The sequence below is a fragment of the Miniopterus natalensis genome, chromosome 15 (genome assembly GCF_054644295.1).
Source record: "Miniopterus natalensis isolate mMinNat1 chromosome 15, mMinNat1.hap1, whole genome shotgun sequence".
Taxonomy (NCBI): Eukaryota; Metazoa; Chordata; class Mammalia; order Chiroptera; family Miniopteridae; genus Miniopterus; species Miniopterus natalensis.
The window spans coordinates 29,739,703-29,761,570 of record NC_142095.1 but is presented as its reverse complement, the minus strand read 5'-3'; the positions used below and the strand labels follow the sequence as shown (position 1 = coordinate 29,761,570).

At 51.4% G+C, this 21,868-nt stretch overlaps 1 protein-coding gene across 2 annotated transcripts in view; it reads right to left on the bottom strand.

Moving 5' to 3' along the window:
- Window positions 1–21,868, bottom strand: part of SLC6A6 (solute carrier family 6 member 6) — an 81,938-nt gene that overhangs the window by 33,915 nt on the left and 26,155 nt on the right. The window contains exons 1-4 of one of the 2 annotated variants that reach the window (XM_016209879.2): window positions 16,072–16,398; window positions 6,719–6,961; window positions 4,833–4,967; window positions 3,493–3,727 (exon numbers count right to left, since the gene is read on the bottom strand). In XM_016209879.2, coding sequence (XP_016065365.1) covers window positions 3,493–3,727; window positions 4,833–4,967; window positions 6,719–6,947 — 599 coding nt within the window. In that variant the 5' untranslated portion in view covers window positions 6,948–6,961; window positions 16,072–16,398. Of the gene's footprint in view, window positions 1–3,492; window positions 3,728–4,832; window positions 4,968–6,718; window positions 6,962–16,071; window positions 16,399–21,868 lie in introns of those variants that run through there. The other variant, XM_016209878.2, reaches the window with a different exon arrangement.

Here is a 21,868-nt window from a genome sequence, read left to right as displayed (position 1 = left end):
ATGTATACAGTCTGTGCTTAATATATGTCCCAGCTTTTTCCCCACCAGTGTGTTGCTTAAGTGATGTCCAGAAAATACAGATTCAATCATGTCACTCCCCTTCTCATATACCTTCCATGGCTCCCGCTTCTAGAGAACAAAGCTCGAAATCAGCCTAACATTCGCAGCCTCAGCCCTTCTCCCTGTGCTCTGGCCCAACCAATGACTTGCTATTTCCAAAACAGTTGTGTGCTTTCAGGATGCACGGGATGTTCCTTCTGCCCAGGTGTCTTTTCTCTCTCTTTTTCAGCCTAGTGAGCTTCTACTCATCCCTCAAAGCCCAGCTTATACAGCCATTTGCAGATGGGGAAATGAGGCCAGAGAGGGGTAGTGACTTGCTGCTCCAGGCTACACAGTCAAGTGCATGCAGATGTGCAGTTAGTAAGAATCAGCAATCAGTGAGCACTTACTGTGTTGAAACACTTAAAATCCTCTCTGGCTAGGGGAGATCACAGTATGGCAAAAGCCATGAGAGGACTCTGAGCTGAGAAATGACATGCCTGGATTCACAACTGATTGCAGAGATGCAAGAAAAAGGCAGGGAATACAGTTAGAGGCCAGTGCTGGGGTCCGGGAGAGTGATGATGGCGTTCCCAAAGCGGAGGGAGAGCGTTGCAGTATAAGTGGGGATGATCAGACTCTGAATATACTTTAAGGGAGAGCCAGGAGGACCTGTGAATTGCGTGTGAGACTTGAGGTAGAAAGCAGTTTGCGAGTCATCTGATTTACAGGAGCTCTGCAAAGATGAAAGGATAGGGGCAAGTCCCTGGCACAGTGCTCATGGGAATCAGTCATTCCACATTAGTTCTCTTTCCCCTTTTTTATGACCAAGAGAACGGGAGACCCTTGAAGGCAGGCACCAGGCCCTTCTTGTCCACTGTGCCTAACTCAGGGTGGCCCTGAGCTGAAGCCCCTGGCCCAGCTCACTGGCAGCAGGTCGGGTCCTCTCACCTAGGCCTGCTTTCCAGGCTTCTCCTCTATGGACTCCAGTCCTCCAGTGTTCTGAAAGGGGGCAAATTATTTATGGACGTTCAGGTGGGCTTACAAAGCTCTGCTGGAACGCAGGAGGAGGGGGTGCAAAGGCCGAAATGGGATAGGAGGCCAGAGCTGTCTGGACTGAGCAAACCCATCTGGATCATGTGGCACTTGGGAAGGTGTCTGCAGGACCAGGAAATTTGCAAATATAAACACTTTCTTAATGTCTTTGGGGCCAAGAAGGAGAGCTGGGGCACTCGGAATGGAGACTCTGGAAGGCAAGAGACCCAGAATCCCCCAGTAGTGCCCAATATGGGTGACAGGCAGGAAAGAAGGCATGGGTGAGGACTGGACACCCTGAGGACCTCATCGCTCACCTGAGCGTCTTCTCAAGAGCCCTCAGGCCTAAGATGGCAGGGAGTCAAGCAAAGAGGAAGCCCTTTGCAATATGGGGGCAATATGGGCATTTGAGAGGGGGCCATTCTTAGTCCTTCTGAAGGCCATATCACTGAGTTCCAAATGCCCCCGAGGAGCAGTTTTATCCACTATGAAGACACTAAATAAATAACAAAGGACCATATTTAATCACACAGGTTCTCAGGTTAGGGCAACCCTACATCCCTGGGAGGACAGTGCTATGATCTCTCCAGGTACAGGTGAGGACACCAAGGTCCAGAGAAGCAAAGGCACCTGGCCAGGCCAGAAGTGACAGAGCTGGGGTTTGAACCCAGGCAGCCAATCTATGCCTGACGGAATGAGGCCCCAGCAGGCGCCCGGGTGGCTGGTTGACTGCCAGTGTCCTGGGTGGGGCAGGCCCCAGCTGATCGGGCTGTGCCAGGAACAGCAGAGAGCGGACAGGGCTGTGGTCTCAGGCCCCATTCAAGTGAGAAGAATGCAGTGCTGAGTTTCTTTGTCTGTAAACTCAGCTCTCCAGAGGGTAGGGAGCCGAGGGGGTGATGAATGTGCTTGTAATGCCCTCTTTGTCTGTAAGTGGAAAACACGTACACATAAAGAGCCCCAGGCCAAGCAGCCCCAGGGACCGGCGGGCATATACTGAAAGGCCCATGTGTCATGACAGGGACATGCACTACTCAAGTGAGGACTGACTGACCTTGCCTATTATATCCCAGCTCCAGCCCCAAAGCATGCCTGGGACCAACCTCTTCTGTGGGCCTGTTCTTGGGCCAGGTTCTAAGAAGTGGGGACACACCTTGGAAACAGCAAAGCCACACACGAAAGAGAGGGAGAATCATCTTGTGATGATTAGGGTCCACTGCTTCCTTAACTGCATTCCCTGCTTCTGGGTTCTCAAGCTTCCTCCAAGGCTTTATCTCAGTTATTTCCAGATAGCGGGGGCTGCACCCATTTAATAGCTCATAAAGAGCACGGAAAGCGATGCACTAATATATTTTTAATTGGACTCCAGGGACTATTTTAGAAGAACTTTCCCATATATCAGCTAAGAGGTACCCGAACTTCAAGTCCCTCCACACTCTGCCTGCCTGATGTTCGTCCTATGTGTATACACCTATTGACAATAGTGTGATAAATGGTTAAAGTGCCCATAATTCTCCACTCCTCTCATAAAGAGACAGAATCTATTTCTCCACCTCTTGCTTGAATCTGGGTTAGTCTTGTGTTTTTTTTTGGCCAATGGGACATTAACAAAAATGACACAAGCAGAGGCTTAAAAGAGTGCTCCTACACTGGGACTTTCCCATTTGCTGCTTTGGAATGTCGAGCTGCCTCTGAATAAGCTCAGGGTAGCACCTGCTGGGTGATGAGACCATATGGACCCTGGTAACCCAGTCAATAAGCAGCCAATCCCCTGGTGCCCTACAGGTGACCTATCCATGAGGGAGCCCAGCAAAGGCCAGAAAAACTGCCCAGCCAAGCTCAGCCCAAACTACCAATCAGCAGAACACTGAGGCAAATAAATGGCTGTTGTTTAAAACCACCAAGTTGGGGGTGCTTGTTACACAGCAAAAGCTAACTGACACATAATTTTTACTTTATCTACTCACCTCTTAACTTGTTTAACTATTTCAGTTTCATATATGCATTTTCTCTGTGCAATAACAGGTTTGATATGCTAACTACATTTCTTCTAAAATACATTAAGAAAACGATATCATTTTCAGACAATATAAGTATACCTGCCTTTGGGGAAAAATCCTCATAGAGATCCCATGAGTGTTGGAACGATTCATTCCCCTCATTTGACAGTTAAAGAAACTGAGGTTCAGAAAGGGGCAGAGACTTGCTGAAGGTCAAACAGCCAGTAAAATGGCAGAACTGGGACTCGATTCCAGGCCTGTCTGAGACCAAAGGCATGGATTTATCTCCAAATCTGTACCCACCTTCTCCCCAATCCCACAACAAGATACAGACTCCCACATTGCTGGGGAGAAGATGAGGGAGCAGGATGTCCTCTCTGCCCCCACCCATCCCCTCCTTCCTTAGTGAGGCAGGCCTTACTCCCAGAACTCGGTGACAGGGGAGGTGAGGTTGCTGGTGTTGAGAGAGATCCACAGGCTCTTGTTCTTGCGCATAGTGTCCTCCATACAATAGGGCGTGTTCCAGGTGTGGTTGCAGTGCGCCCAGGGCAGCTCCGACTGGAAGGACTGGAACAGGTAGTACGTGGCCCAAGCCAAGATGATGATGTAGTACACATTCAGGAGGGACACGATCACAATGGAGGCATAGCCAATGCCTGTGGGTGTGGACAAGCAAGATGGGCATCAGGAGCAAGGCCAGAACCACTATGTCTACATACTACAATGGAAGGCAGTGGCACCCCCACGGGACCTTCAACAGTGACCAGCGAATATTTGTAGGATGAATGGATGACTGGAAGGATGGATAGGTGAAAAAATGGATGGTTAGATAAATGGGATACTTGGATAATTGAAGAATGCATGGAGGTAGGAGAGATCAATGAATGGATGGTTAGATGGTTCAATGGCTAGATAGATGGTTAGATGGACCAATACATAGCTGAGTGGATAGATGTTGGATGGATGGATGGACATCTGATTTGTTGGGTGGATGAATGGATGGGGATTGACTGAAAGGTTAGGTAGATGAATAGATGGATGAACGAGTAGATGGGTAGATAGATGGATGATGGATAGATGGAGAGACGAATGGGTGGATAATCTAACTAAATTGACTAGTTTAATGAAGAAAGGTTTGACGGGTGATACAGGGATAGGTTTATCTGGATGACTAAGTAGACATATATCCTCCCATCCTTGGCAATTATAATCATAACAGTATTATCTTATGAATGCATACTGGATACTAGACATAGGACTAAATGTTATAATAATAAAGTACCATTAATTTGGGGCTCATTACGTGGACAAAGCACTTTTACATGACTATGTCATTTTGTCTTCATAGTAACCCTGTGAAGTCGGCATACTGTTTCCATTTTACAGATGATTAAGTGTGGCTGTCACAGGGGCTAAGTGACAAATAGATTAAGTGACTTTCCCAAAGTTACAAGTTATTAGCAAGAGGAAGAGGGACTCGAACCCAGACAGCAAGGCCCCTGAATCCGAGTGCTTATCTTCTGCATTATACTGCTAAGCAGCTACTAGCTTCTCTAGCCTTCAACAACCCAGAGAGGTGGGAACAGCCAGTACGTATTGAACAGTATCACACATATCATGTACTGGCTGCTACCTTGTGTCAGGCACAGTGCCAAGTGACTTGCATGAGGCTTCAATGTACCTGGCAAACAGCAGGTGCTCAATAAAAATTTGCTGAACCGATGAACACCAGGCCCCGGGTGACCTTTGTCCCATACTCACCAGAGAACAAGGGGCAGATCTTTTCCCAGCAGGTGATGCCCCCTTCAGAGGTGTACTGGCCTATGATTACCTCCAGGAAAAACACAGGCAGGCCGCCCCCAAACAGGAAAATAAAATACGGTATGAGAAATGCACCTGAGGAGAGAGCAGAGTGGGGTGAGGGTCAGGCTGTGGCTGTCACAGGGGCCAAGGCTGCAGGTACTCGCTCCCAAGCCCTCCCAGCCAATGGAACCAGAGAGAATGAGTGAGGGATGGGAGGGTAAAGGCCAAACTCTTGGGCGTGGTTGAAAATTCTCCAGGCCCTGCCCACCTGTCCCACTGGCATTGCCTTTCCAGTGTGCCCTCTCACCTTCTTCAAATCTACCAGGTGCTTTCAGTCTCTGAGCCTCTGGTTAAGCTGTGCCGACTGCCTGCCTGGCTTCCCCACATTGTCCATCTGAAGAAGGACTGCTCAGCCCTTAAGACCCACCTCAAATATGACCTCCTTGTTGAAGCCTTCACCTACCTGTCCCCAGGCCTTCCCAGGGCAGGAAGCTGAGACAAACTAGCTAGGAAGGGCGCCTCCAGCTAGGGGTGGGAGCCAGGGGAGAAGTGAGGGGCAAAGAGTTGGGGCGAGGGTTCCTACCTGGTGTCCACTAATGGCTTCAGCGGGTCCATAAACCCTTTGAAACTGTGGGCAACTTGGGTCTATGTGTATGCGCTTTGCTCTGGGGAGCGTCTAGGACACTCATCAGAGTCCCAAAGGCGCCTGAGACCTACAAAAGGTTAAGAAACCAGACTCTAAGGCAGAATTTCCTGAAAGGTCATTCTCCTAACACGGGCTGTATGCAGCACGCCCATCTCTGCTGGCAGATAAGCCCTCGATTACAGGCAGTTCTCCCTACCCAGTGCTCTTCAGGCCCCTCTTACTGCACAGCAAGAAAGTCCCCAGCACGTGCTGCCTGACCTGGACGCCTCCAACGGGAAAGATTCTAGCTCACAGCCTTCAGGTTAAAAAAACAAAAACAAACAAAACAAAACCAAAAAAAACTGCAACCAACCAGATGAGACCTTACATTTAAAAAATATCTCCAATGAGTGAAGGTGGCGAAAAAATACAAACTTTCAGTTACAAGACAATAAATTCTGGGGGTGGAATGTACAGCATGGTGACTATAGTTAATAATACTGTATTATACTTGAAAGATGCTAAGAGAGGAATTTTAAAAGTTCTCATGACAAGAAAAAATGTATAACTATGAGGTGATATATGCTAACTAAACTTATCATGGTGATCATTTAGGAATATGGATATATATCAAATCATTATGTTACACACCTGGAACTAATACAAGGTTATACATTAATAAAGCTGGAAACTACTTTTTAATTAAAAAATAAAATAAAAAAATATCTTCACTGTATTTTTTTTTTCCTGGATACCTTTCCGTTATGGCAAATGATACTGCTTTTCCATTTATGGGAGGAAACGAAGCTTGTTTTTGAACTATATTTGGTTTAAGTTAGAAAAACCAAAGCAAATATTAGGAAAGATATAATGTAAGGAGGAGTCACAAGGCATGGACATAAGAGGAAATTTAAGATGGGAACGTGTTAGTGTCGGAGGTTGGGGGATATGGGCCTGGCTTCATCATCACCCCTCTTCAGAGATGGTAAACTGAAGGATCAGAGAGGGTAAGGGGTCTTCTCAAGGTAACGCAGTAACACCCTGACAGAACACCACCTGATTCCCAGGCATGCTCCTCTCCTGCCTCTGAGGCGGGATGCAGCGGGCGAGGGTGCCGCAGGCTGCCCGAGGGAGGTTGCGGTGGGGACTCGGGAAAGCAGGGCACGAGAGGCCGCTCCCACTCTGGCCCTACCCTTCTCTCTGCCCCGCCGGGACTCACCTCCACCATTTTTGTAGCAGAGGTACGGAAAACGCCAGACATTGCCCAAACCAACGAAGCCACCAGCCACGGAGAGCACAAAGTCGATCTTGCTGGACCACTTCTCCCTCTGTGGAGGCTTCCCCTCAGCCTCATCCTCAGGCCGCGTGCCAGGGCTCTTCCCTGGGGATGGCTTCAGGATGTCCTTGTGAAAGTCTTTCAGACACTGCAGCTTCTCCTTGGTGGCCATCTCCTCCTCGCTTTCTATGGGGGACAAAACAGAGCCCAGTGTGTGGCTGGTAAGGAACAGCCTGTGTGTCTTCAACACAACCTCTCCCTTCTCACACATGGGCCAGCTCTGACCTGCCCAGGCCTGTGGCAGGGGGCCTGCCATCCCCCTGTCTGTCCACTGATCTGACAATATCCAGGGTGATTCAGACCCACCTCTAGGCAATAACGGACCTAATGATTCAAAAATTGACAGATTCCATTCCTCCAGAAACTGTTGAAAAGAAGCACCAGGGATCCACCTTTGTCATGCTTGAATGTCATACCTCATCCTGCACTTGCAGGCAGATAAGCGAGAAGCCACCCCTGCCTTGGCATCATCTCTACAAAATTCGACACATCCCAGGCACTTCTAAGGTACCTTCCAAATAACACCTGCCTGAATTTTCTAGAAATGGAAACTCGTTCTAAATTTCGGATTTGCATAGAAATGATAGCTCCCATTTCACTCGTGACTCAGCACAGTGCCTGCTGCACAGGAGGTGCCTGCGCCTAACTGTTTAAAGAATGGATAAACATGAAACGAATGAGGAATGGGGTTTCAGGCCGGAATGGAAACAATATTTGAAAATGGGATTTCCATCAAAGTATGGAAAATGGATGTTTATGAAATATATTTGCAATGCATTAGTCAGTCACATCTCTGCAGCATAAAAAAATAAGGGTTTTGCTCTGGTGAGGATTATGTAAGAAAGCCAGTTAATCTCCATTCTCGCCCCTTTCTATTCATTCTCTGGCTTGCTCCGACCCCTGTATCATCCAGGCTCCCTGTCCTCTGACTCCTGATGGGTTTGACAATGGAAGGCCCCAAACGAGGTCAAATCCCTACTCCTCCAGGAGCTGTTTGTGGTGACTCTCAGCCCACCCCTACTTGGACCCCATTCTAGAGGACATCTGCCACCAGCCAGAGGAGGCCCTTTTTTCTGTGCCTCCTCAGGTCTCTGAGTTCTCACTCTCCCTGGTAGCTCAGCCTTGAGGGCAAGAGCATCGTGAGTCCCAGCCCAGAGGGAAAGGGTGCCTTCAGGGGTTTACCCCTGCATGGCAGAGGGCCGCAGAAGGCAGATGAACTGGAGGACCAGAGCTAGCCAGTCTACCCACCCCTCTCTGAGCCTATTTCTCCACCTGCAGAATGAAAAGGACAATGGCAAAGGTGACCAGCTCAGAGCTAAGCAGCCTGGGACACAACTTGTCTTCATGATCCAAATATTGGTGGCCAACTCTGAAAATATCAGATTTCAGAGAAAAGTCAAGATTTCTAGGTTCTCTTGAAAAAATGGAAGCTCAGGCCATGTTTAGCTCACACTCTTTTGGACAACCATCAGCTGGACCAGATGCGGCCGTATCACATGGGCATACCCGGGCCAGCTCACCACCCAGCTTACAGGACATCTTCAGTGGGCATCTGAGTCTGTCTTGTCAAACTGCTTGGCACTATGTGAAAATGTCTTGATTCATGCCCTTGCTTTCTTGTTAACTGTCTCCTCCTCAACTAGAGTAGTGCCTCCCTGGGGACAAGGACCTATCTTGTCCACTGCTATCTGCCCAGAGTGTGGTGCACAGTAGGTCATCAAGCAAGAACCGTTGGGTAGATGGTTCCCAGAGTAGGATCTGCTAGCAGCTGGTGCTTAGTGAGAACCTCGGCTCGGCCAGTTCCCAACCACAGTACTTGGTGAGTCCCTGGGCCTCAGAGCCTTGCATTCCATGCTGCCTGGCTCAGAAAGCTGTCCAAGGCAGAGCAAGGTGGGGGTTGCCCAAGGACCTGGGGTGTGGAGAGGGGACGTGTTGGCCTGGTCCCAGAAGCCAGGCCCACAGGGGCCGTGCTCTGAGGAGCAGAGGCACAAAAGCACAACAGAACCCCTGTTTCCCCCACACCTCCTTCCTCTCCCTGGCTCGGGGTGGGGGACCCCGATTGTTTTGCTATCTGGTGGTGAGCAGACCAAGAAAAGGCTTCCTGGAGCCGCCGGGCAGCTCGCTGAGCCCTTCCTCTGTCTCCCAGAGCGCAGACTGGTGGCGGCATCCGCATGGCCTTTCTTTGCCCTGCTCCCTCGGGGCGACACGGGGGTTCGGCCCGGCGTACGGCTACTGTAAAAATAGCCCAAGCAGCCAGCATTGTTCCAGGGTTAATTTGTGCAGCCCCCGATGGTTATCTGAGCGACCCATTGTGGGCTGGCTGGATGGGAGCATAATTGGAGGATGTAGGACTCACCTCCCTCCTAGTGAAGATGTTTTTCAAGGAATGACCCCTGAGCCTCCAAGAAAGGTTGGTTCCGCCCTCTTGGGCTCTCCTTGGGTCTCAGAGCTGGAAGGCACTTCACAAGGTCAGCCAGATGGAGGGGGAGGTGGCCAGCTTCTGCTCACATAGGCAGCTGAGACTGACAAAAGCTCTTCCCCACTGGGAGCTGGGGTCTGCTTCCCCATGGCTACCCTGAGGGTCCTGGCTCTGTCCTCTGGACCCCCAGCCCCACTTGCCACACTGGCACTCAGAGAACCTTCTAGAAACATGGGAGGGGAGAGCGGTAGCAACAAGTTCCCTGAGACCTTCTGTGCTCCAGCCTCTTGTTTCCTACAAGGCGAGGCCTCCAGGTTGCTCTCCACACTCAGGACCCCATCTTTCCAACCCCTGTGGCCGAGCCTAGATGGGAATAGGGCCTGAATGGGGCAGAGCTGGGACCTGTCATGTGCCTGGTGTGGTGGGAGCTTCCCCATCCTCATTCCTGGGGTGTATCCAGAGATGGGTTCCTCCTTCACCATCACCTGTCCCACCTGTGGCTGCTACAATCACAGCCCACCTGCCCTTCGAGAACACAAGACCAGCAGCCCTGCCTCTGGCTCCCTCAGGCCAAGCCACCCTCCATGGCCTCATCCAATGCTCACTCAGGCCTGGAGGAGGTCATGCCCAGGGGCAGGCACCCCAACTCCCCCTCAGGGGGCTCATTCTGAGCCCTTATGGGTGTCTGACCAGCCCTGCACCTACAGAAGCCCACAGGAGAAAGACAGTGGAATCTGGCTCATACATTTTTGGCATCCACCCACTTCTCTCTGTCACCATGGCAACCACCAGGCCCCAATAGTCCTCATAGGGCATGGGAAGCAGCCTCCTCACAGGCCTGCCTGCCGATACTCTGCCCACCCTCCCACCCTCCAATCTATTCTCAACAAGGCAGCTAAAGGCAACTTATAAAGTACACTCAGATCATAATGCCCTCCCACCCAATCCCCCACCACTCCCCGAAGAAAACACCAGCTCCTCCCCACGGCTACTGCGGCTCCCAGTGCAGCCCCTTCTCCTTGGGACACTAGCCCCACACAACTGATTTAGTTCATCCCCACTCAGGCTCAGATACCCTGCATGGACGCTCCAGGCCCTCCAATGATAGCCTGGCCCCTGCCAGAATCAGAGCGTGAGCCCTGGCCTGGAAGCTGACAGACACTTCTTGGCTGGGTGACCTCAGGCAAGTTATTCAACCTCTCTGGTCCTCAGGGCCCTCATCTGTAAAGTGGGGATAATTGTCCCCACCTCACAGGGATATTATGAGGACTGAATGAGAGAGGTGCATAGAAAGTGCTTACAACAGTACATGGCATGTGGCAAGTACTCCTTAAATAGTAGCTCCTAGTATTACTGTTGTTATTACTGCTATAATTATTAGCAAGGCCAACCTGACCTTGGGGTCAATCCTACTCAGGGTGAAATCAGAAAAGCCCAGAGAGGCCAAGTGACATTCCCAAGGTCATGAAACTGGTTGTGACAGTGACCATGATGTGCCTGAATTTTTGGCTCTGCTTCCTGCTGTCCCTCTGCCAGCCCAGCCTGATCCCAGATGACACTCAGGGAGGCCCACTAATTCTCCATCACCCCCAACAGCCCACCCCATAATTCAGTGCTTAGGACCGAGCTCCCTCCACAGGCGTCCCAGAAGGCGCTGCCTTGCTGGCCTGTGCCAGAGCTGTTTTCATTGGCGCCAGGCCCAGGGCTATTTTGTAGCGAAGGTGATACATAATTCCCCATTTTAAGAGCTTCCTCTTTGATTATTACAGCTACAAGCGATTAGGACTGGCTCTGATAAAGAGGCTCCAAGATGAAGGCTCCCTCCTTGCCCAGCTGAAAGCTCCTTGTCTCTGTTCCAGGAGCTGAAGCCAGAACCTGCTGTGCCCTTAGGCTGACACGAAGATCACCTGGTCAGCTCTGGCACATACTTGGACAGATTCAACCTGGTGGCAGTGACACTGTGGATTCAGAAGAGGTTCCTTTGCTCCCCCTAATTGAAAACTACTAAGATTTTACTTTGTGCTGAGCTGTCTGAAACAGTTTTCTATTCACTCTTCAAAGGTCCTCATTGTAGAGGGGCTTTCAGCTTTACAGATAGGGAAACTGAGGCTCAAGCAGGGAAGGGGACTGGAGCCAGGATTCCAGCCTTAGTCTGGCCAAGGTCTTAGGCATTGGAGCAAAGCTCAGAGAGGAGGAGGCCTCTGTACTATTAGCAGATGGGGACACTGAGGCCAGAGGGGAAAGGACTGCAGAGGTACAGAGGGAGCGGCAGTGCAGGGCTGGGGACTGGGCATCTTGCCTGCCTCCGGTGCCCTCCTACTCCCTCTGGGCCCAGGTGCCCACGGGCCAGCGAGCTGGGCACTGAATTGAGTTGCAGATGCTGCTGTGGCTGTCTCCCCCAGCATCTGCCACCTCGGTCCAAGGATGTGGGAAAACCAAGCCCTCACCTCTTTTTCTAGGACAAGCTGCCCAGCTGCTGGCTGGGGGGTTCTCTGTCTCAGCCTCCCCTGAAGAACCTGAACCTTCTCAAGTAAAGAGCTTCTCACATAGCTACACTGTAGACAACAATGACTTAAATCTCTAATTGTCACTGACTTAACCACTCAGGAGCTTCTGCCATGTTTTTAAATAAGAGGACAGGCACCTTTTCTATTTCCTCTTTGGAATACTGCCTCCAACTTCAAAAGGTCCTATCACATCGCTGGCCTCTAAGATCGATTGGACAGTTGCTGTTTCTCAGCAAACCTCTGGGGGTTAAGCAAGCAGCACCCAGCATCCCAGAACTGGGGAAGGAGACCTGGGTGACAGACCCATTTTACAAATGGGCAAACCTGAGGTCTGAGTGCCCCCCACCCCCGGACTGATACGCTCACCGTAGAATGAAGCACACTGCTGACATCCTTGTCTGCCCTCCTTTCCAGTCTCCCTATTCACTCCAGGGCCAGTGTTCTCAGCTGTCTGAGGTCATGACTATGCTGTGTGACCAGGGGCAAGTGACTACCTTCTCTGTGCCTGTTTCCTCCGTCGTTAAAAAGATGAGGGTAAGGCCCGGTTGGGAGATCGCGGTTCGGTTCCCGGTCAGGGCACATGCCCGGGTTGCAGGCTTGGTCCCCAGTCGGGGGCGTGCAGGAGGCAGCCGATCAGTGACTACTCTCTCATCACTGATGTTTCTCTCTCTCTCTCTCTCTCCCTCTCCCTTCCTCTCTCTGAAATCAATAAAGATACATTTTTTAAAAAATGAGGGTAAAAATAAAACTCACCTCACAAGAATTAAATAGGATGATTCCTATAAAATTTTCAGCATAGGGCCTGGTACATACTAAGTGATTCATAAATATTAGCTATTATTGAAGAAAATAGCTGACCACATTGGGACTCTATTATGCTATGTGGCAGGCATTATATCCTGAGTGTTTAAAAAAGAGAAAACGAAATAAGGCTGCAGTTATTGGGCACTGACTGCACACATTTATTCAGCACCGTGCTAAGGATCTGCAAGCATTTTCTAAGCCCCTCAATGTTATTAGCATCTCTGTTTTGATGATGAGGCACTGAGAGGTGAAGTTACTTGCCCAGGGTCACACGGCAAGTAAAAGGCCACTGGAGCTTCAAATGGCTCCCAGGTCTGTTTTATCTTCTAAATTCCATGTTCTCAACCACTGGGCTTTAGCAAATTCACAAAGCAAAACTGGGTCTGGCACCTTTAAGCCAACTTCAAGCCACTGGACAGGGCTGACAAATTAGGGAAGTAGGCAAGGGCAAACAGGGAAATGAAGGGCCACATGACAGAGAAGGGGCAGGGCCTAGGGACCTGGGGAGCAGTTAGTGCCCAGGGCCACAGGGGTGAGCTGGGCAGGCTGATGAAACCCCATGGACTAGGGCAGAACGGATAGTGCTATGGACGGGAGGCTTCCTCTAGAAAACAGAGAGAGCTCCCAGATTTCTCTGCCGGATTTGAAGGGGTTCTTGCGAGTACTGTCTCCACAGATTCCAGGCAAGGGACAGGCTCAGTGAGAAGGAGGTCTGGGATCAGTTAGTAATGTCTGCCACACACCATCCTGGCCGAGAAAACATTTAACAATTAAGCACCCTTCCCCCCAAAAGTGAGTTGTGTTGTTAAGAGCACTATTTTACTCTCTGCCTAGGTAGCTGTTTCTGAAAAGTAGAAATTAATCACAGTTGTTTTTCTTTTTCTTATAAAGGTACATCTTTAAAAGACTTAATCATTTGATTGAGTCATGTGATTTATATCCTTCTATCTTGTATTATTTATTCTTAACAGGCTAACAGGTATGACAAGTTTAAGGTCTCAAAGCTCAAAGGCTCCAGAGGCCTGGCAGGCAAAGGACAGGAGTACAGTGGGGAGGCCACAGGGAAGAGTGGGGACTGTGGCAAAAGGGAGCCCGGGTTCCAGCCGCAGGCAGCTCTTCTTAGCTCCAGCTACTGGGATTGGGGCCCACGGGGGCCAGCTCCTCCAATTTCTCAAGAGAGGTTGAAATCTGAGACGTATGGGCATACACATCTTCCAATTTCTAAAACACTGTGTGGGCAAAATACAAACACGGTTTGAGCTCTTTGCTCATATCATTGCCCCAGGTCACCCAAGGCGGCCACAGCAAAAGGCATGCTGACCAGCCCAGCCTCATAGGCCCGATGGCTGGCCCCAGTGAGGTCATCCAGGAAGCCTGGCATTGTTTTGCCCGGAACAAAGCCAAAACAATGAGCGACAATATTCTGGTCCTAGTGAAAGTGAATTGTTTGGGGAATTGTTTTCAGCATGACATCTCTGGGGACAGGGCTTGTCATCCATCTGGGATTCAGTGTCTGTGGGCAAGGTCCCCCCCTCCCCTAATCTAACTACAACTCCCACCCTACAAAAGTTCAGGTCTACCCTTAGAGACCCCCCACCTCCGCTGAGAGCACCCGCCTGGCTCAGGCTCAGCCTTTAGCCTACAGAAACCTTTACTTCTCCCCAAAGCCTCAAGAAGCCTCCCCTTTCACAGATCAGGAAGCTGAGGCTCAGAGAAGGGGAAGATCTGGCCCAGCTCACACAGCCACTAGGCAATGGTCCAAGATTTGCATCCAAATCCTGACTCCACACTATCCTAAGCAAGTGTGACCTCTATACAGGGACTCACCACAACAGGTCATATATCTTGTTCTACGGTTTGCAAAGGAAAAAGCGTGTAAAGGTAGACAAAATCTGCAAACCACTGGCCTCTGGGGCAATGCTGGTGGGGAGCAGGGCAGGATGTGAGCCTGATGTATATAGCCACCTTGTCCCTGTCCCCTCACAAAGATATTTGCAGGTAAAAGGTCTGGGGACTGGGTCCAAATATTTTTCTTATCTCCTTGCAGATGGCAGGCCTTGACCCAAAGCCCAGAGACCACAGGCGGGCAACAGAGATGAAACAAAGGGTAGGACGTGCAAACTGCAGGGCGGGGAGGCGGGGGAGGAAGGCCGGAGGGGGCTCCCCTGTGGCAGGGCTGGGCCTGGAGAAGGGCAGGGAGGCCAGGACAGAATGGTTGGGCGCCCCGACTCCAGGTGAAGGTGAGCTGGCACAATCATGCCCCAAACAGGAAAGCGGGCTAGGAGTCAGAGATCTGGTCCTATTTCGGTTCCGTTGGGTCCCGCAGGGCAGGTACTTCCCCTCTGCATCTCAGATGTCCGGAGGAAAATCAGAGCGAGGGGGCTTTAGCAAGCAGCGAATGCTGGATAAACATTTACTGAGAACCTACCCCAGGTGCCAGGCACGGCTCCAGGAACTGGGGGTGTGGACATGAGCCTGAGGAGCTGACATTCCAGAAGGGGAGACGGACACTAAACACGTACATGAATTAATAGTTCTGATTGGAGCCAGCCCGTAGAAGACAACCAAGCAGGGTGAGGTGTAGGTGACGGGGGCACGGGTGGTCAGAGAGGCCCCGTGAGGGGGTGACGTTTCATAACGGCAGGCACTCACTGAGGACTGGCTCTGGGCAAGTCCCACGCCATCCCACTCAGGCACCAACTCATTTATTCCTCTTAGAAGCCTGGATGAAAGAATGAGGCCCAGAGAGTGATGTCACTTGCACAAAGTCACGCCACTGGGATTCACTTGAACCCAGACGATCGGCTCCAAGGTCTGTGCTTCTAACTATACTGTAGCAAACATCTGGGGGAATGGTGTTCTCAGAGCAGGGAACAGCATATGCAAAGGGCCACACTGGGCACGGTAAAGGAACAGAGAAAGCCAGGAACAAAAAGGGGGGACAGGGCACGAGGTGACCTGGAAAGGAGATGGGCCTGGAGGCCAGGGTTAGAACCTAGATTTATCCAGAGGGTGGTGGAAGCCCCTGAAAGCTTTGTTCTGCCCCACTGAAGGCTCAAGACATTCGGCTAAAAGTCCCAGCTTGTCCCTGACCACCTGGCCAACCCCTTCCCTCCCACTCTGGGAGGGGATTTGACGGCGAACGGTGGGCTTTTCCCTGTAAGCAGCTGCTAGTGGGAACTTTATAGTGGGGGCCTGTAGAGCCTGGGTTCTTACCCCGGACAACCCAGAGCCATCCAGCTTCCTCTTCATGAGCCAAGTCCCTTGGGATGGGCTGAAGGTGGCTGCAAAGAGGTACCAGCCAAGGACAGGCAGTGGAACTCCTTTCCCTGGGCCAAGGGCCACAAGACTGATGACACAGAGAAGAAAATGTTCTCGTGCATCAAGTCCAGACCCCTCACCCCTCCACAGGTGAAGCCCAAAGGTTGGGAAAGAACAGGGTCAGCCTTAGATTCTATTCGATCTCAGACAAGTCAGTTCCCTGCACTGAGCAGGCCTTTACTCACCTGCAGCTGGTCAGGAGGAAAAGCCCCAACTGTCCCACGCTGGCTGTGCACCCACTGCGAGGCTGGCCCACTGCAAGGGGCACAGGGCCACCTTCATGCCCTCAAGGTGCTAATGTCAGAGACGGGGAGGGGCTCGTTTTATCCAAGTAACAGAAATTATTCTACAAGTTCCTAAGGACAGGAGCATGCGTCTGAGTCAAGAGGGAGGCTTCAAGGAGGAAGTCTCATGACACCGGCTGGCTGGGCCCCACGCTGCAGGAAGGCCGGGTCCAAGGGCAGTCAGGCTTCTCGGATCCTGTCTGAAGGGGCTCAGACCCCAAATGCCACTTAGTAGATTTCCAGAATATGCCGCACACCAACGCCATAACCAAAGCTCAGCTAAAGGAAAGGATCAGGGAGACCAGAAAGGCCGCCATGAGGTCTACTGGGCGCTCAGGGGCTGGTTTCAGGCACCAGGCGGTGAGTCAGCAGGCAACAGCCTCCAGGCACTGACTCACCAACCACAAGGCCTGTCACTCTTCTCCCTGTCAGCTTCCCCACCACCCCAGGCCTCAGCCAGGTTCTGGCGGAAGTGGGGGTGGGGTGGGGTCAGCCATGATCCTGAGGCAGGCTCTGCAGAACCCAGGATTATTTCTGGAGGCCACAGAAAGAGGCAGGAGAGAAAAGAAAAGCTTGGTTTTCATTTCCTCAAACTTCCCTTTTTGAGCTGTAAGAACCCTAAAACCACCCGCCTCTCACTGGCTGCGCAAAACAAACAAAGAGCAGCCCCTCCCTCGCTGTATAGAAACTGGAGAGAGACAGGCCCTGGGTGGCAAGGCCAGCTAATGGCATACCTGTGGCCCATGCCCACTCAGAGCCCAGCCACTCCCAACCAACTCTACCACCAGAGCTCTGTGGGAAACACAGCTCCATGGACACTAGCCAGGGCGCTCTGCTGTAGGGCCTTGGGCAAGTCGTCTCTCTCAGGCTTTGTTACCCTTTGTAAAGTGGGCATAATCTCATCTACAGTGTGTAAAAACTCCTAGCTCGGTAAATGTTTGTAAACAAGCCCCCCCTTTTTCATTGTTCCTCTTTTAAACGTTTCTCCTCAATGAGGAAGGACCTTTTTCAGCTCCCTTCCAAGCTCCACCCTCACCTCACCCTAACTTAGAAACTGAGCTCAAGGGGAGTTTGGTGCCTGCACAATGAAACAGTCTGGGATTTAGCAAGACACAGAGGGCGATGGACTAGCAATGTCTGCAGCCGGCCCGTTTCAGAGCAAAGGAGCTTTGGTCTGGACTATTGTTCCACTTACCTGGAAGTCAAGTTTCAGATTGTCCTCCACCATCTGGAGCCCACTCAAGATCCCAGGGACTACTAAACCACACCTTGGCTCATGCTGTTCCCTTAATCTGGCACACTGTTCCCCAAGTAACTCACAGGCAATAAATACTCCAGGACAAAGGCCCCAAGGACTCCCAGTGCCACGCCTGGGCTCCATGGGCCAGGCCACACTCACCAGCCCATAATTATCTGTTTGCTCCTCTGTTGCCCAGGGTCAGCTTCCTGACAGGGCCTGGCACTGTGAATATTCGTCAAACAGAACATCTAGGGCTCAGGACTCTGGGGACACTCAATAATATAGGAGTAAGTATCTTCTACCTTGTAGCTGTGAGGGCTCCTCAATCAGGGTAACAGAGTAATGGCAGGCGTTTAGGAAACAGGCAGGGAGGTCGACAGAGGAAGGATGGGCCTTACATGTTCTCTGCAAGAGAGCGGAGATGTGTTCCCAGCATCTGAGCAAAGTTCCCCCCAAATGGTATAAAACTCTACAAACCTTTGCCCTTTTTTTGAGAGGTGAGCTCCCAAGTTTTAGAAAATCAATTTTTATTAAACAATGTGTTCCCCGAGCATCTTCCAGAAATGACTTGGAAGTGAATTCTTCCTGGTCCCCTAAAGGATTGCTGAGTGCTGGGGGAGGCTGCTGGATCCTGCACAAAAACCAACAGCTCAAAGTGGGTCCTGAGAGGTCTCGGCATGTGCAAATGCAAGCCCACTTTCGAGAGGAGGAAACAGAGGCCAGGACCCAGAGCAAAGCAACGACAAGGGACACCAGCCTCTCTCACAGATGGACCATCAGAGCTGCAGGGAACTGAGCTCACAGAAGGGAAACTGAAGCTGGAAGGAGAGTCGAGGGCAAAGACAGTCCTGACATCCCCAACCGGTGGAATACAGTGGATGCCAGAGGCCAAAAGTGAAGCTCTTATTCCAAAGCTGGGCGGGCTGGGTTCCTATCTAATTCTGTCAGGTTGGCAGATGTTGGGTCAGCAGCAGTGGCGACTTCCAGGGCTACAAGATGATGCCTAACAGCAGTTACTGCTCTGCTAGAAGAAAAACTCAGCATTACAATCTGCATCAGTGTTAGGGCTGAGCTAGACGGAGGACAGACATTTCTCATTCGTGGTCTTCTTACATGTGCAGACCATCCCCCAGGGCAACCCAGACAGCCTCCATGTCCCTCACATTTTCATTGCAATTCCACTTACACTTCGACAGAGTCTGCACAGAGTTGGGGACATGGCACTGCCTCCTAGGGCCCTGTCACTCATGCAGCATCACAAAACAAGGCGGCCCCAACCACTGGAAACTCTCTACAGAGGCATGCCCTGAACTCTGCCAGTCGTGTTTCTAGCAATCCTCACTCCTTGCTGTGTGGCCCTCACCTCCACTGCTAGAAGAACTAGCAGTGGCTCCCAGCTGCTTGAAGAATCTCCATAAATTTTCCCACCTGGAATCCAAGGCTCACACTTATTTGCCCCTGTCCTCAATCTCTGCCACTTTATGTCTCCTCTTTCCCTGCATGAGTCTTGGGGCCTCCTTGCTCTCCCTAACATTACCCCATTCAACCCTATGCTTTGTGGGTTCTTTCATGTTGAGGTGGATCCCACCTACCTTGAAGACCTGGCCCAAGTGTTGCCTCCTCCAGGAAGCCTTTCCTTCCCACCCTACTGTCTCCCCTCTCCTCCTCTGGCCTGTATCATCGCACTGTTCACCAGGCACTGGGCTCTTGCTCAGAACTGTAAGTTCTCCTTGGGAAACCTCAGTTTCTTCATCTGTAAAACAGTCCCATAATCTGTAAAACCATCCCTTGCGGAAGTTTCTGGGTTCTTGGGCAGAGCAGGTGGATGGCCCAAATCCTCACATGTGCCTGAACATCAGCATCGCCTGGGACTCTGGCTGAGATGGCAGGCTCCTGGGCCTACCCCAGATCTACAAAATCTGAATCTTAAAGGCTGTTAAACCAGCCCTCAGCCCCCCAATGAATCTTAAAATCAGGTGAGGTTGGGAACAGGGGTGCTAATGAACTGGGAGACACTTGGTAAAATGTAAAACAAAATAAACCAATAAAACTTGGTGACTGATAATGGCCATGAGTGTGTGTGTTGTGTGTGTGTGCACCCATGTCACAGTGGCCGGTCTCCCCAGCCAGGCTCTGAGTAGCTGGGGGCTGCGCCTAGCTCAGTTTCACTTCCCCCAGCACCAGTAGGTCCAGGGCCTGCCCCAAGAACCATTTGCGCAGACTCGACAGTTTTCCATTGGTTCTCCTATGCCATATTGCCACTGCTCCTCACAGCTCCCCTGGGGGGGCACTTCGGCCCCCAGTTTGCAGACAAGGAAACTAAGGTTCAGAGAGGTGATAGGACCTGACCCAAGGTTACCCAGTGAGTGGCAGAGTCAGAATTGGAACCCAGGACAAAGCCAACACTCCTTTTATCTGCTTGATCAAAGAAAAAGAAGCTTGAGAAATACAGGTGAGGGCTAGCAAGTGGACTACCTGGGTTCTGGGACAAGGAGTTGAGTGGAGTATGTGGGATCCATGCATCAGAGACTCCCCCATCCCGCAGGGAGCAGGAGGGAAACCTGGACCTGGCTGGCTCTAAGCCTAGTGAGGCCCCAGTTCAGCTGAGCAGGCCTCAGGCAGCATCTCCAAAGACAGGAAAGAGGAGTAGGGTATATTGCCTGGGACTTGGGGACCTCCCTGGCTGTCACCCTTGCAAGGGGGGGGGTCACTTTTTCCCAAAAGTAGAGGCAGGCTGCAAGTAGGGTCTTCCCAAACAGCGAAACACCTGTTCCTAAAATGCCAGCTCCCCAAGCACAAGGAACAGCAGTAAAGGCCCCAGGAGGCCTTGGTGAGGCCCTGGCTCTGCCAGTGACCACTGCTTGACCAAGGCAAGACCTGCACTCTGGGCTGTGCTTTAGACTAAGTGACCAGGAGATCCCAACAACGTGGAGGTATGCGTGCACACACACACACGCACACACACAGCCCTCCCTCTGTGAAGGCAACCATCCTGGCAGAAGAAAATGTGCACCAAAAATAAACCTCTGTGCCTCAGTTTCCTCAAATATAGAATGGGGATAGTAATAGCACCTATCTCTGAGGGTTACAGGGGTTAAATGAGCTAATATGTGTAGATTGCTTAGAATAGCACTTGGACAAAGTGTTAGATATCAAGATGAAGGCCAACTTCATTCACTCTCCCTAGACCAGTGACAGCCTGGACCCACAGCCAAGGCCCTGCTGGGCACTGCCAGGCCTGCTGGGCACCTTACAGATCATCTCACATAGCCAGAACCAGGGTTCAAATGCAGGTCAACCTTCTCTACGATGAGGGCCATCACCCTAACACCCACCCCGGCCTCCTCCTGGCTGCCCCTTCCTCTATTCCAGCTTCCTCTCCCCTTCCTCGGTGAGTGGGATTGGGAAACCCTGGGGTTGCCCGCCCTCAGTAAGTTGTTGACTGAGGGACAATGCAGGTGCCATGGGCTAGTGGCTTCCTAGGGATCTGAACATGAATGTGGGAGACTCCTGTCACCTCCCCTACCTAGCCTTGGGGTACAGTTGGGACAGCATCTCAGGCAGCTGCCCATGGAAGGAAGGAGGGCAGGAGGAGGGGCAGGCAGCTAGACCAGGGCCTGCAGCCCCCATACAAGGTGTTGGTACCATTCTGGCCCTCGGGCCTGTCATGCCTGCCAAGCTGGGGAGGTAGAAGTTTCAGGGCTGGGGCCTGGGCTTGAGAGCAGACAAAGGCTTTGCTGTGAACACTGCTGGGAAAGGGGACTGCACAGCGGCTTCCACAACCCGCGGGGGCAACTGCAGACCAGCTACTTGGAGCAGTGGCCAAGGGGCCTCCCTCCCTCCTTCCTTCCCAGCTTGAGACTCTGGGAAGAAAACCTTCAGGAGAGGAAGGTGGCCTCACTGGTGTCCCCCAGGGTGGCTGCAGCTGCAGGAATCAGATACTGTGACCCCTCAACTACTCCTGACAGCCTCAAAACCCCAGAGGTGCCTGGCCTGAGACCCCTCACCGGGCCATTACTGAATGACATAGAAGGGCAGGATCCCATGCCCAGAGTTCACAGATAAGGAGACGGAGGACTGAAGGTGAGGGAGCTTGCCAGGAAGCTCTAGAGTGAGGCTGCTAGGGATCAAATCCTGGCTCTGCTGCAAGACTCTAGGCAGCCTACTTACTATGCCTCAGTTTCCTCAGCTGAAAATGCAGGTGATAGTAGCATCAACCTCCCAGGGCAGAAGAGTGATCACATGAACTGATACAAGTAAACCATTCAGCATAGAGCCAGGCACACAGACAGGTGCATATTAGGATGTTATATCTGAGGGCAAACATCTATTCACACTGGACCAAATCTCAGAAGAGAAGTGCCTACTACTAGGAAGGCAAGACAGCAGTCATCATTGTGGTTGCTCTGAGAGCATTCCAGAGCTTTATCCCATGGCTGTCCAGTGCCAAGCTTCTGC